The sequence below is a fragment of the Dreissena polymorpha genome, chromosome 15 (genome assembly GCF_020536995.1).
Source record: "Dreissena polymorpha isolate Duluth1 chromosome 15, UMN_Dpol_1.0, whole genome shotgun sequence".
In the NCBI taxonomy this organism is placed as follows: domain Eukaryota; kingdom Metazoa; phylum Mollusca; class Bivalvia; order Myida; family Dreissenidae; genus Dreissena; species Dreissena polymorpha.
Genome location: NC_068369.1, coordinates 5,432,133 through 5,446,476, shown reverse-complemented (window position 1 = coordinate 5,446,476; position 14,344 = coordinate 5,432,133). Strand labels below are relative to the sequence as shown.

The 14,344-nt window shown below is 33.0% G+C and overlaps 1 protein-coding gene across 1 annotated transcript; it reads right to left on the bottom strand.

Annotated features, from left to right (window-relative positions):
* Positions 1 to 6,265: 6,265 nt before the first annotated feature.
* LOC127860576 (uncharacterized) lies at positions 6,266 to 11,440 on the bottom strand. The gene is made up of 4 exons (XM_052398706.1): positions 11,245 to 11,440; positions 10,533 to 10,688; positions 8,167 to 8,248; positions 6,266 to 7,900 (listed from the first exon to the last, which is right to left on the bottom strand). Exons 2-4 carry the CDS (start codon positions 10,680 to 10,682, stop codon positions 6,282 to 6,284), a joined length of 1,851 nt encoding a protein of 616 aa, XP_052254666.1. The 5' UTR covers positions 10,683 to 10,688; positions 11,245 to 11,440; the 3' UTR covers positions 6,266 to 6,281.
* Positions 11,441 to 14,344: the final 2,904 nt, after the last annotated feature.

The window sequence follows — 14,344 nt, the reverse complement described above, 5'->3', positions numbered from 1 at the left end:
ACTTTAATAGACCACAAGCATCATTGGGTTTATATTGGTTTTTGTTATGAAACCACTGCTTTATTAACATGCATATTCAGATTTCATATGCATCTTATCAATGTAAATAATAACATATATACCAAAACCTTAAATATACACTAATATTTATGCAAACACTTTGTTTTGATTATGCAAAAATAAATGTAAGATTGTGTGTTTATATAGTTCGTTGAGAGAAAAAGCTTTCCGTAAACACCACTAAATGAAGCAGGGTCCCTGCCTGCCACTGCGGTTGTAATATTTAACTTGCAGCATAACAACACCGTCCTTATCTTTCAATGATGTTAAAGTACTTCTTACAGAGCTACGCACCTTAAATCGGTACACATCTTTCGACTTATCAAAGTCAAGTCTGAAAAACAACAGAATAAATACATATTTTAAATAATGTGCTTTTACTTCCTTTTTAATGTTTACAAAAGTTGTAGGCAAGTAACAGTGCAAAATATCAATAATGATATTTAAAAAAGACAGTTAGTAAATAGGAATATAATATTATATTTTAGCAGTGCATTTGTTTGTTTAAAAAGATAATTGATAAGACTTCCACATTGGGGTTTATTTAATACTTATGTTCATTTTGAAATAAATAAACAATTATTTATGTATTCCATCTTGTTAATTTGGTTAAAATGAAATAAGAAATATTTGACATATTATAAGAGTTCTAGTATCATAAAATAATGTGTTCAGATCGATTGCTTGATGTAATATTTGATTAAATTGACATATTAGACATATTTGACATGTTATCAGAGTTCTAGAATCTTATAATAATGTGTTCAGATCAATTGCTGGATGTAATTTTAGTAAACACTTGTGTTGGACATTCATCACTTTCATGCACACACAAAGTAACAGGACCATCATCATGCTAATCTGCCATGACAATTATGCATATTTGAAGGATGGAATCTGAAACAAAACATTCATGCATTAATTGTTGGGAACTGTGGGATTACTGTGCTCAACAGTTATGAAAATGGGCGGTTTAATTTCTAACATTGATGCATATATTGCGATTGCCTGTTGGAAGCATCCTGGTATTCATGCAAAGTAAACGATGATAGTTCATGAGTCCACCTTTCTATAAAAACGGCTTAGAAAACCTTATATAAGATTTAAAAATGCACATAACATTTACCGTGTCTATCGTAAAAAATCAGTCTTCAATACATTTTTCAATATTGATTATGCATCTACAGGAGTTATGCCGAGATTAAATTGATATCAGTAGATTAAACTGTACGTAAAGATAATGACGAATACGTATGGTAAATGCACAATCCTGTCAAAAGTTCGGACGAAAATATATATATATAATCAGCCGTTGGCCGCCATTTCCAATACCAGTTAATATTTTTCTCACTTACGCCACACGATCCACCCCGTGACAGGAACATCGGATATCCTTGATAAGTATTTAAAGCAAATCTCAAACAGAATTGCATGCAATGCAGGAGTCCCTTTTAGGTCGAGTGAAAACACCAATCAATTAAAATGTGCATAACCTTTACATTGCTACATATCTGTGAACTACTTATGTTTCATAATGATATACACTGGCCATTTACCACAGCAATTTTAAGATTTATTTTTAATATTCCTCAGAATGTGGTCAAAATAGGTACTGCATATCAATGTTACATTACAATTAATGTGCATATGAAATTGCATCATTTCTTGGTATATCACTTTTGAAAAATTGCCTTTTTTGTTTATTCCTTTTTGGTCAGTGATTTGACATTCGATATCTTCAGAAATGAAGGGCTATGCAAAATCCCCTGTAGTAAGTTTCATAATCCCACTGTAAGTTCTTTCAAGTTCGTTCACGTTCTTCTGCAAATTGACAGATGGATAAATGGGGGCATAACCAAAAATTGATAGTCATAAAAGGCAAACATATCGACTCATGCCTGTATCAAGTTTCATATACCTGGTGAGCAATTAAAATACTAAGGTTTGTTCCATTTTAGTTGACATTTGACATTTGAGGAAAACCGAAATGTCTTAATGGCGTTGTATAAGTAAACCGTCATTGTTAATAATCCGAGCTGTATGGATATTTTTATGAGATCACTACATAATCGTGTAATTATATCCTGTATAAAATTCAAAATTAAACTTTAGCGCTCAATAAGGTCAGCTGATTATATGTACTTATTTAGTGTAGACACAGTAACGACTTAAGTACTAGATGATAACATTAAATATGTTTATATAAAAGTCTTCCTTGTCATGGTTAATGAATATATATCTGAATATACATCAATTTGTCCATTAAATATTGTAAGTGAAGAACAAATAATTAAGTTCGATGCAATCGTATTATTTATTTTACTATGGTCTTTAATGGCCGTAATGTATTTGGTCACAATACAATTTACATATACTTTGTTCGGGTTGTAACATACTGTTTGATATACAGAAGCCATTAGGCTGCAAGTCACTTTTGTAGCAATACACATGTGTTTCTTTTATAAACAGTAATTCGAGTGTATATTCATTCACGATCGATACCAAGATGTCAAGACGATAAGACGTCATGTTTATATAAATTGTGTCTTATTTATTCGATTATATATGAAAGAAACCAACTGTATTGAACGATCTTCAATCTTGGTTGATATTAGTATTGGCAGTCTTACACATATTTGAGGCGATTCAGATAGGTCACATGGCTGCACGTAATTCATATAAGCAATGAGGACAGTCGATTGGACACTTCACAAATTTAGATTTTATCTCACAATGAACTATGGTAGATTTAATTATTCTGTGCGGAAGTGGCGGAACTTTAAACAGTGTTCGCGTATCAAAATCAAAGACGTTGAATCGTTCATTGGTTATGTTAAACACGGAAACTGCATTTGGTCCACATCCGATCTGAATGTCTAGGTCGGTTTCTTGCTCAGCATCTTGGTCACTAGCATAAAAGCGATCTCTAGGGAGGAGGCGTTCATTTACAGTTGAAATTTGGCCATTTACTACATTCATAACTTTGTAATAAGGACAGTCCACCTTTGAAATAATAACGTTGTTTTGGGGTGGAAATATCAATTCTTCCATTTCAAGGACGCCATCTTTATCCTGAACAGCTTGTGTAACAGTTGAAAAACGTTTTGTTTTACCGGTATATGTATCTAGCAATGCCATTTTGTGTATTTTGTCTGTTCCAAATGGACGCCGATTTAGAAAAAGGCACTTGACAAAAACAAATCTAGCTTCCACCGCGCATATTTTTACGTCTTCTAGTTTGTTTGATGTTGCATGTACTGTTAAAATTGGATGGTTAATCTCGTCAAGTACAAACAGTTTCATGGCGTGTGGCTGTTGCCAAAGCAATCGTGATTTTGCTGATGAAGTGATTGCTGTTTAAAGCGATGTACCCTACTTTGGGGTGATTTTGAGTTGAATACCTTGTGTTATATATATATATATATATATATATATATATATATATATATATATATATATATGGAGTATATATATACTCCAAATACCTGCATCGACACGCATATATATATATATATATATATATATATATATATATATATATATATATATATATATATATATATATATATATATATATATATATATATTTGATAATGATGCTTTTACTAATTAATATCATAGCCACACGCAAACCACTGGTGACGATATAGCTATTTAAGAAACAATTAAATTATACATGTAGTTTGGCCATACATGATATAATACTTCGGTAAAAAGATACAGTAACAGTAATCTGTTCGAGAAGGGAGCTAGAAAGTCGTTACCGCAGAGTATAATTACACAAGGTTTTATACATTTTAGATCCATTGTAAACGAAACCATGTATGCATGTATAGCGATTAATGGTGTGATTAAATTTGAAGATTTTGTAAGAATCACTTTTAAACACCATCGAACCAGACTCTCAACTCTTCCGAGTTCTCACTATGCTCTGAGAACGCAGAAAGACGCCGGGTGAGCAATAGGAACGGCACAAGTTGCCTACTGACGGCGACTTCTATGAACGTACTCGATATAATGATATTTGTAAAATAGTGCCTCAAAATTCGTTGGTTACGCGGCCATTATTTTACACATAACTGTCAAGGGAGTTTTTGCATGTAAAGCCTTAGCTATTACTTCGTCTTTCACCGAGTATAGCTACGAAGCTGAAGTTAAACAAAACCTGTCTATAAATACATTACAGTCATTATAGTGTACTTGTGGTTAACATTGCGATTAGGCTTAACCAATCATGATATCCCATTCGTGGAATGCATTCAACAATCAATAATGGTCGTTTTTGAAAAATTATCGGAGTCATTCTAATCTGGTATGTAACGCATGGAAGCGACGGAAAGAATCATCGATCAACTGGTTAACGGAACCTTTTAATGTTCTAATTAAATGACAAAATTGAAAAAAAAATGTTTCAGATTTGCAAATTTTCGCTGTAGGTTTGTTTTTTGCAAGGAAGCAGTAATACTGAACATATAACATGCTCTAAAATATCCATTATATGCATCTTTTAACGATTTAAAAACCTGACCATTATAAAGCGTTACAAACGCGAAACGATTGTATACATGTAGTTTGGAAAGTTCAGTTGTTATCGTTTTGTGACTTTACGATTTTAATCTACAATTTATATTCAATGCTGATCAGAACGATATGATAGGATGCAATTATAAATTATATAACAAAACAACCCCACATATATACCGAGAAATTCAATGCACGATTTGTTCGAAAAGTACTATATTTATTATTGATAACGCAGACATTTACAGATTACAACATACATTTAATCGACAACTCAACAATTGTGTGTGTGTACATTATTGTTTTTCTAAAAAGTACTTGCCCCTCTAAACATAAACAGATATAATAAATCGTAGTCAATTGCATTTAAATTCTTCTGACTGTTGAGACCTACTTATAATACCATTACTGGTATAATAAATGAATTCACTTGTCTTTAGAAATTAAAGAAAATAACAATAACAAGCAGTGTTGGACTTGCATATAGTAAAATGAGACAACGTGAATGAAGTGTAAGGTTCTTAAACATGAATGAAAAGATAAACAAATAAGAGTTAAGATTCTCATATTATTATTATTATTTATTTTAACACAAATGGTAGATATTCACGTTTACTTATTAATAGATGAATACAGTTACTCATGTTATTAACAGTAAACCTCAATAAAAACGCAACACGTCATATCTCATAAACTCACAAATCAGTTCAGGATTATAGAGCTGTTCAAGGAATCTTTTCAAAGATTTTGGCATGTATTGAAGTTTGTCATTAAATGCTTTATATTGATGAATGTAAACATTGGAACTAAAACGATCCCGAAAAAAAAACAAGAATAAAATTAAAGAAAGAAAAAAGTAACCATCAATTGGGCTCGAACCACTGACCCCTGGAGTAAAAGTCTTTCGCTTACCCCACTCGACAATCCGTGCTCATACATTTAGTGATGCATTTTATACTTTATATAAGCAATCCTCGTAATATCACAAAATATAACAACAACAACAGAACTCCCCAAATTATTCAATCGTTTCGCGTTGCAACGCTTTATAATTTCCAGGTTTTTAAATCGTCAAAAGATGCATATAATGGATATTGTAGAGCATGGTAAAATGTCTAGTATTACTGTTTTCTCCCAAATAGTATAACTACAACGAAAATTTGCGATTCTGAAACATTTTTTTTTATTTTGTCAATTTACCAAAACGTGAAAAGGCCCCCTTTAAACGTTATATCAATTAAATGTATTCAGCGTCAGTGGACTGTAATAGAGTAACCACATTTTCTAGCGAGGTATATTCAAGTCCGCTCAGAAGTATCTTAAGAGCGCTCATAGACGTTTGAAACCCTATTTGTCTTAAGGACCCTTGGATATTACTAAACTATGTTATAAAGTAAAATAAATAGTAATAAACTTCGAAAATGGTCTATGGAATATGAACTGAAAGTGAAAATATTTAAAGAAGATAAATCAATGGTATACATTCTTTATGATTGATGTAAACACTTTTTTCATATAATACATCGTTTGCATGCAACGATCGATCATAGTTTTCATTAACATAGCATGACAGTCAAACACGGTCGATTATTTTCAGTATAACCACACGTACCAATGTGTACACGTCAATATAATTCAATAATATACATGTACGTGTTTTGTGGACAGTCAAAGAAATCTAATAAATATTTTAAGTTCATTTAATCATGTTTACAATTATTAACGGGAAATTTTAGCCGAAACAATGAAGCCGCCAGCCTGGCATGAACGGGTTTGTTGTAGACAATCTTGTAGGGTAAAGATGGCGATCTGCACCACTCCCTATTTTGGAAGTCAAACACGTGTAATGTCTGGGTCGAGTCAGACGTCTTTGAATGTAAAACCGGTACAACATTATGACCACTTCCACAATGAATAGTTTGACTTGTCCCTGGAGAGTCAGTGTCCCCTTCGATCTGATCATTAATCCAGCCGTTCGACATAATGTCTCCTTCAATTATGCTCACTGTAGCGTTCCCAACATCTACAAGTCTGTAAGAAGGACCATTCGGATGAGCAATGATCACACCTTTTGCAGTAACAAACATAAACTCCATTATTTCTTCGACACTATTTGGATCGTTCATCTGGTAAATATGATTGTCTTTAATAAACTTGGTTTCACATGTAGTTATATCTCGGACAGCAATTTTGATCTCCCTCATATTATCCTTCACGTGCATAATCACGCACATAACCACTAAATAACGTCCATCTACCACGACTGTGTTGATGTCATTAAGTTTTTGCAATCTTGGTTTAATCTTAAACAACGTTGAATAATCATAATCATCATACTCAGAACCTGTGAACAAAAGGACACCTTTGGGATTGTCAGAGGACTTTTCGGTGGCTATGAAAAACAGCTGTCCGTTAAAGGCCACAATGTTCATAATACGTACATCTCTACAGTTTGGTGTTCTGAGTTGTACCTCCAGTTTTGACCAGGACTCACTAGCTAGATCTAATAAGTTTACAGCCACGCGGATCTTATCTTCCCAGTAACAACTTTGAAAAATGGTTCTACAAATTGTTAATAAAGTGCGACCATTTGCATCCAAACAAAAGGACGATGTTTCATAGAAGATAAGATCCTTAGGCAGCGTGGCTACCATGCCCCAGCGGTCGTCCTGGACCACAAATGCGTAGAGCTTCCGTGTAAAGTCGAATCGCCCGAAGTCTTCCTTCGTGTTCGCTACAACAAGAACTACATCTATGAGGCCATCGCTTGAAAATTGTATATCATCCCGGACTAAAGAATCGTCCGAGGGCATAGGTTGCTCTGAAGAGGCAGAACATATACCGTCGACGTGGTAACCACCAATTGGCCAAATGACGTTTGCGATATAGTCTTGACGGTTAACATCTGTACTTGCCCATGTTTGGCAGAACTGTATAATAACCTTTCGTCGAATGCCATTGGCCACAGCATGTGTAACTATCAATTGCATGATTTCGATGCTTATGTTTTTAGAGTTGCTAGGAATGTCGATCACGTTTATGAGATTTCCTAGTATAAACGTCACTATATGGTCATATGAGCTCAGTTTGCAAGACATTTTTATGTCCAGTAGGTCGATACAGTTGTGCACGCAAACATCGATCTCTTTAGTGTAGCGTTCACACAGTTCGGTCAGCTTCTCAATCTGAAACACCCTGGCCACTTGGATGACTTCTCTGACCATGCGGTCTAGATCTTGATGACCGATCTTCCCAGTGTACAAAAACTTAATCGCTGTCAGGACTGCTTCCGTGTCACAGTTGTCAACTTTCGCGGTATCTGAAAATAAAAAGATACATTTTATGAAACATTGATTTAAAAAACAGGAACGATTTAACTGAGTATTAAAGAAAGTATTAAAGAAATGTTTTCTAAATATAGTTTGAAATTATTCAAATAACGATTGATGCAGTTTGACTGTAATATTAAATAATTGCGAATGTGAATAAACAGCTAAACACATACTTGTGCCACTTATCGAAGTCATTCAGATTAATGTTATTTATTTATTTTAATGTTTGTTGTTAAACATCTTATGTTTGTACCTGGTCTTTTTTCGTTTAGTGACCACTGACTTCTGAAGTACGGGCTTTGGGCAATGACACACCAGTGAGCCCGAATCTGGCGCTAAAGAGAAAAGTAAGTATGTTAAATACATTTAGTTAAATGATAATCATTTTCAATTATCTAGGAATAGTTATGTCAAGCAGCGGCGCATTTATACAAGCAACAAATACTTTGTCTGGCAAAAGCGCTAAGGGCGATGAACTCATTATTTATTGTTACAAAATCGTTGAATGTACCTGTTAAAATCATGTTTAATTTGTTTGATGCATATGTTGCATCCATTCTTAATTATGGTAGCGAGGTGTGGGGATTTACTAAAGCTGAAAATATTGAGCGAGTCCAACGCAAATTCTGCAAAAGGCTATTAAATGTGAAAGCTTCTACAAATTCAAATGCTTTGTATGCCGAAGTAGGAAGATACCCGATGTATATATGTCGATATTTACGAATAGTTAAATATTTTTTTTAATTGTTCAACGAAAAATCGTCCAACTGTATTTTAAGCAATATCATTCGTAGAAAATGTAAAGATGCATGTGATTACCCTCACAACAAGTCATGGGCATCAAATGTTCGATAACTTTTACAAGAGACCGGTTTTAATGACGTATGGATATATCCAGAATCTGTTAATATTAACAGCTTTATTGTAATGTTTCGCAATAGATTACAAGATCTGTTTATTTCAAAATGGCGAACTGATGTTAATGACACTTCATCACTATATTTTTACAAGGAATTGAAACCCATTTTTGAAAGATCCATCTACTTGGACAAAATAGAAAACTCTAAATTTAGGAACGTTATAGCAAAATTAAGATTATCTTCTCATGTCCTATTTATAGAAACCGGTAGGCACCAAAACATTCCAAGACATGAAAGAATTTGCAAATTTTGTACACTTAATGAAATTGAAGATGAATACCATTTTGTTTTGATATGTCCTTTTTATGATAATTTTAGAAATACACTTATACCTGATGTTTACAGAAGAAGACCAAGTATGTTTAAATTTTTACAATTATTGAACGAGACTAGAAAATCTATACTGATTCGTCTTGCTAATTTCTGCATTAAAGCATTTAAACTTAGAGCCGAAAATATATAAAGAATATTTTTTCCTCAGAATTTCAAGTTTGTATATGATATCTAACTGCATATCTTATTTTCAATCAATTTACGGATTTTGAACATCCACGTATCGTTGATTTAAAAATATAGTAAAGAGCCTTCTCTTACATATAACATTCTCACAAAATCACTTTATTAGTAGAATGCATAAACAAAATTGTTGTTATTTTGACGCATGTGTATGTATTATTGCTTTATTTATTGTACTTTGACAATGAGCTGTATATGCTTATGTCGTAAATCTGTATCTGTAGCATATGGGCAGCTAACAGTAATTAAATTAACAGATTGAGGGTTTACTACCATAAAGAGGTGTGTTAAATCGCAAATTAAGTATGGTAAGTATAATATACATGCACATATTTGCACATGCAACGGTTACATTATATAATTTGCTACATTAAATACGTATACAATTTCCCAAAGAAATATCATACAAACAAGGGCTGTTTGTAAAACATGCATGCCCTCCATATGGGCTGTCAGTTGTAGTGGCAGCTATTGTGTGAATACGCTTTTTGTCACTGTGACCTTGACCTTTGACCTAGTGACCTGAAAATCAATAGGGGTCATCCGCCAGTCATGATCAATGTATCTATGAAGTTTCATGATCCTATGCCTAGTTATTCTTGAGTTATCATCAGGAAAGCATTTTACTGTTTCGAGTCACTGTGACCATGACCTTTGACCTAGTGACCTGAAAATCAATAGGGGCCATCTGCCAGTCATGATCAATGTACCTATGAAGTTTCATGATCCTAGGCGTAAGCATTCTTGAGTTATCATCCGGAAACCATTTTACTGTTTCGAGTCAGTGACCTTGACCTTTGACCTAGTGACCTGAAAATCAATAGGGGTCATCTGCCAGTCATGGTAAATATATTCCTATGAAGTGTCATGATCCTAGGCCTAAGCGTTCTTGAGTTATCATCCGGAAACCATCTGGTGAACGGACCGACGTACCGACATGTTCTTCGAAGGGGGGGGGGGCATAATAATATGAAAACATGAACAAATCGTTTAATAAAATAGGATCATACATATTATGATCGAATTAAGAAGCACTAATCGAAAATCTACTCTGGAAAACCGAAACAAGTATGAGGTCAACGAAGCAATTAGGATCGTTAGGGTTAGTGAAATAACACAACTTTTTAAGCCTAAGTGGTTTTTACAGAAGCATCAGATAAATTTAGTATTTATTAATGCGTACCCTGTCGTTATCTTGACCGTAGTGTATTGTTACGTCACAAAACTCGGACTGTTGTTCATACTGACGGTACAAATGTTTTGAAAGTCGGTCTGCCTCGCCTGTTGCAACATTCGTCGCCACAGATACAGCGGACGTGTCTCCCATTGCCATACACAACTGGAAATATAGATAACGAAATGTTTTACTCTAATGAAATAATGACAATGTTATTATTCGGTTTTTCATTCAAGCATTAGTCATAACATTGGAGTTTTATTCAAGCTAATAATGTTTTTGATAATAAATACTGTGTTCAATATTGAAAATTATTTAATAACATTATGCTCAAATATGAAAATGAAATTGTAATGACTCCAAATTTGAATACTATTTAATCGGAGTAGAAAAATATATTTTTGTACCGCAGACTATAGAGTGAGAGCAATGAATTACGACTAATGGATAAAGCTAATTACGACTAATGGATAAAGCTATATAGTTGCCAATAATAAATTGAATTTGCGACCATGCGCTTGTAAGTCAGAAGATGGAATCCCAAACTATAAATTTTGCTACGTCAGATTAATTGTATCAATAAATTCCTTCCATAGCTATTCCATAATTATAAACTATGAATGCGATAGATATTATCCAAAGATTGTGCAATCATATATTTAAATAGCAAGAAAATCACAATAATATATTCCTTTTAACCAAACTATTACACACATACCTTATTTAAATACTACACAATGTTACTTTCACAATCCTACTCTTGATTTCATTCCGGATTATAAGGTTGAATGTTTAACATCACATTTAAGAAGCATATGCGTAATAGCCTTTTTTCACAAAGATCGTTATTGGTACAAACAAATACAAACACATTCAATTGTGATACAACCATGTCTTCAGATAAACTACTTGAGCGAAACCGAAAGTATAAAAATCTAAAAATATATATGATGTCAATTTGCACTTGAAATTTTGTCACATGAACAAGGATGAAAATTGGCATGAAAGTTAAATGTACTGACAATTTTGATTGAATCAAGTTTTAAGTGTGCAATTAAATATATCACTTTGCGTTCATTGTGTGGTTCTTTTAAACAAATATATTTACACTTGAAATACAGTTAATCTGTCCTTGCCTCACGTGATTGATTGAATAAAGACGGCTAACGTATTTTTTTACCTGAATGTTCTTATACACCGATATCAGCAGACAACAAAATTGGTAAAATATTAATAACGTTTATTGGTTCAAACACATGAAACCACCATTGTGTTATAAATTTCAATTACATCAACTGTAGGAGTGGTAAAACAACGTACCTGAAGGGCATCATTTTCAGATTAAGTACAGATCTATGTACATGTACAAGATGCCATACATGTATACTTGTACAATAAGCCCTTCATTATTCAAAATAATCAATGCAAAGGTAATACGCACCTTGATAACATCTTATACAGATTCGTGTCAAATGTTAATGAAATATTTGAAATAATCTTATGTTGTAAGAAGTTTGTAAAAGTAGCATTTTATTAACCGTGACCTTTGCCTTAAAGGGACCGTCAATCACGAATGACAAAAAAAAGTTTTAAAACACCGTATTTTTTACAATTATTAGTTTATATTGATAAAAATATCAGGACTGGTTACATTACTTGAAAAAAGTTCATATTTTCAGTATATTCGGTAATTAAATTTCGCGATGTAATATCGAAAGTACATCGCGAAAATAGGTGACATTACGATATACACACTATAAATAACGCAAGTAGATTGATCATTTTATATATAAATATGTATTATTCACTACGCATGCACAATTTACATCCCTTGGTTTACCACGTGACGATGATGATCAATCTACTTGCGTTATTTATAGTTAACTGGTATATATAGTTACCTGGTACACATACCCATTAAAGTTTTATTGCCGAATATATGAAAATATAAAAACTTAACAACTTTTTTTAAGTTATGTAATATACCAGTCGTGATATTTTAATCAATATAAAATAATAATTGTAAAAAATGCGGTATTTTAGACTTTTCGTTTTTCGTCATTTGTGGTTGACGGTCCCTTTAACTCGATTTGCCCAAAACGCAATCAGTTTATGTACAATACCTTCATTCAAACTTTGTTCAAGTTATTGATCAGAAACCGGTGGAGTTTTGTTTCATTTTTACTTTTAGAAATATGACCACGACCTTTACAATAATACAATATAAGGCAAGGTCTTCATGCATACTTTCTGTATCCATAGTGTCATCAAGATTCGACAACTCAAATGAAAGTTATTGACCTGAAAATACATTTTAAACGCCGCCCGCCCGACCTATTGGTCCGCCATACCTCAATCTAATTACACTTTCGGTGAAACCCTGGTTAAATAAATAATAATAAATTATATAAATACCGTCAATATTCCCCTAGTATATAAAGATTATGTTGAACAAAAATATTAATAATAACAATGAATAAAGTCAAATTTTATAAAAAGCTGCCAAAATAATTACTAACTCAAAATACAAACATGGTGAACAATATTGTGTAATCTGAATTCTGCCTTTAATTTTATCATAACAAGTCAAGTGGAACATACGGACTGGACAAATCTTTCGTATTAATGGCCCATGATCAGCAGTGAGTGTATTCCAAGTATATGAGGTCCTTCCGCTTCGAAGGTTGCATTATTTGTAGACCCGGAGCACGCCCCAGCACTTCTACCTAATTAACTTACTATACTTAAGAAAGTTGGGGACGAATTGTACATCTTAATGTATATCTGCAATATGTAGCTAGTTGTTTTTGCTCTTCAACCAACCATCGCGCTTACCGGACAGCCATCCCATGGTTAGCGCAGTGGGGCTTTAAAATATGTATGTGCTCAGCAAGGAGCGATCAATGATTTCCTTCAAATCATGTTTTGTCCTAGACATTATTGAAGGACTTAGAATGCACCATGTACAAATCTACATTTCTATTACTCTGACTGTATGATTGTTATAGCAAAATACCTTAAGGGCATTATTTGAAGATGGAATTCAGATCTATGTACAGGTACAAGATGCCATATACTTGTACAAGTAGTCATTCATTATTGATTAACATAAATAAATATGAACTGCGATAACATCTTACACAGCTTCGGGTCATTTCGTACAAACAAAATATTTATCCTTATCTTAAAACAATTTAAACAACTTTGTAAAATTTTATAATTATATGTATTCCTGGAATAAAAACAACATTTTGTTAGTATGATATTTGTAAATAGAAATTATATCTGGTTTCAATTATGTGTATGTATTTACGTATTGTACTAAAAGTATCTAATAAATTGGATTTGTTTTTTAAAGAAAATATTCCCTTTAAACGAAAAATACCATACAAGCGGAACGCGTTTGTCCTGAATACTAGTAGCCTGTGCACAGGCTAATCTGGGGCGATAATTTTCGCACATGCATTAAGCCCCGTTTTTCCCAGAGCCAATCAAATTACCAAAAGGATTACAAATAATAAACCTTTAGTATGCCAATACACTGCCTAGACCATATAACAGTACCTCAGTCGTTCATATACATGTACTATTAAGTTTAGATTGTATGCTGATATTGAACACGTTTTTAATTGTTTTTTAGGCTGCAAGGGAAAGTGTTACTTCTCACAAATTAAGGGCAACGTGCTTAAGTAAGAATTCTCTCCTCCCTGATTGCATCTTCAAGACAAAGTTAAGATATTACAGATATTTTTATAATAAATTTAATGTGTGGAATCTTCAGATCTTAAAGTTGGCCGTTTATTTAATACACAAATTTA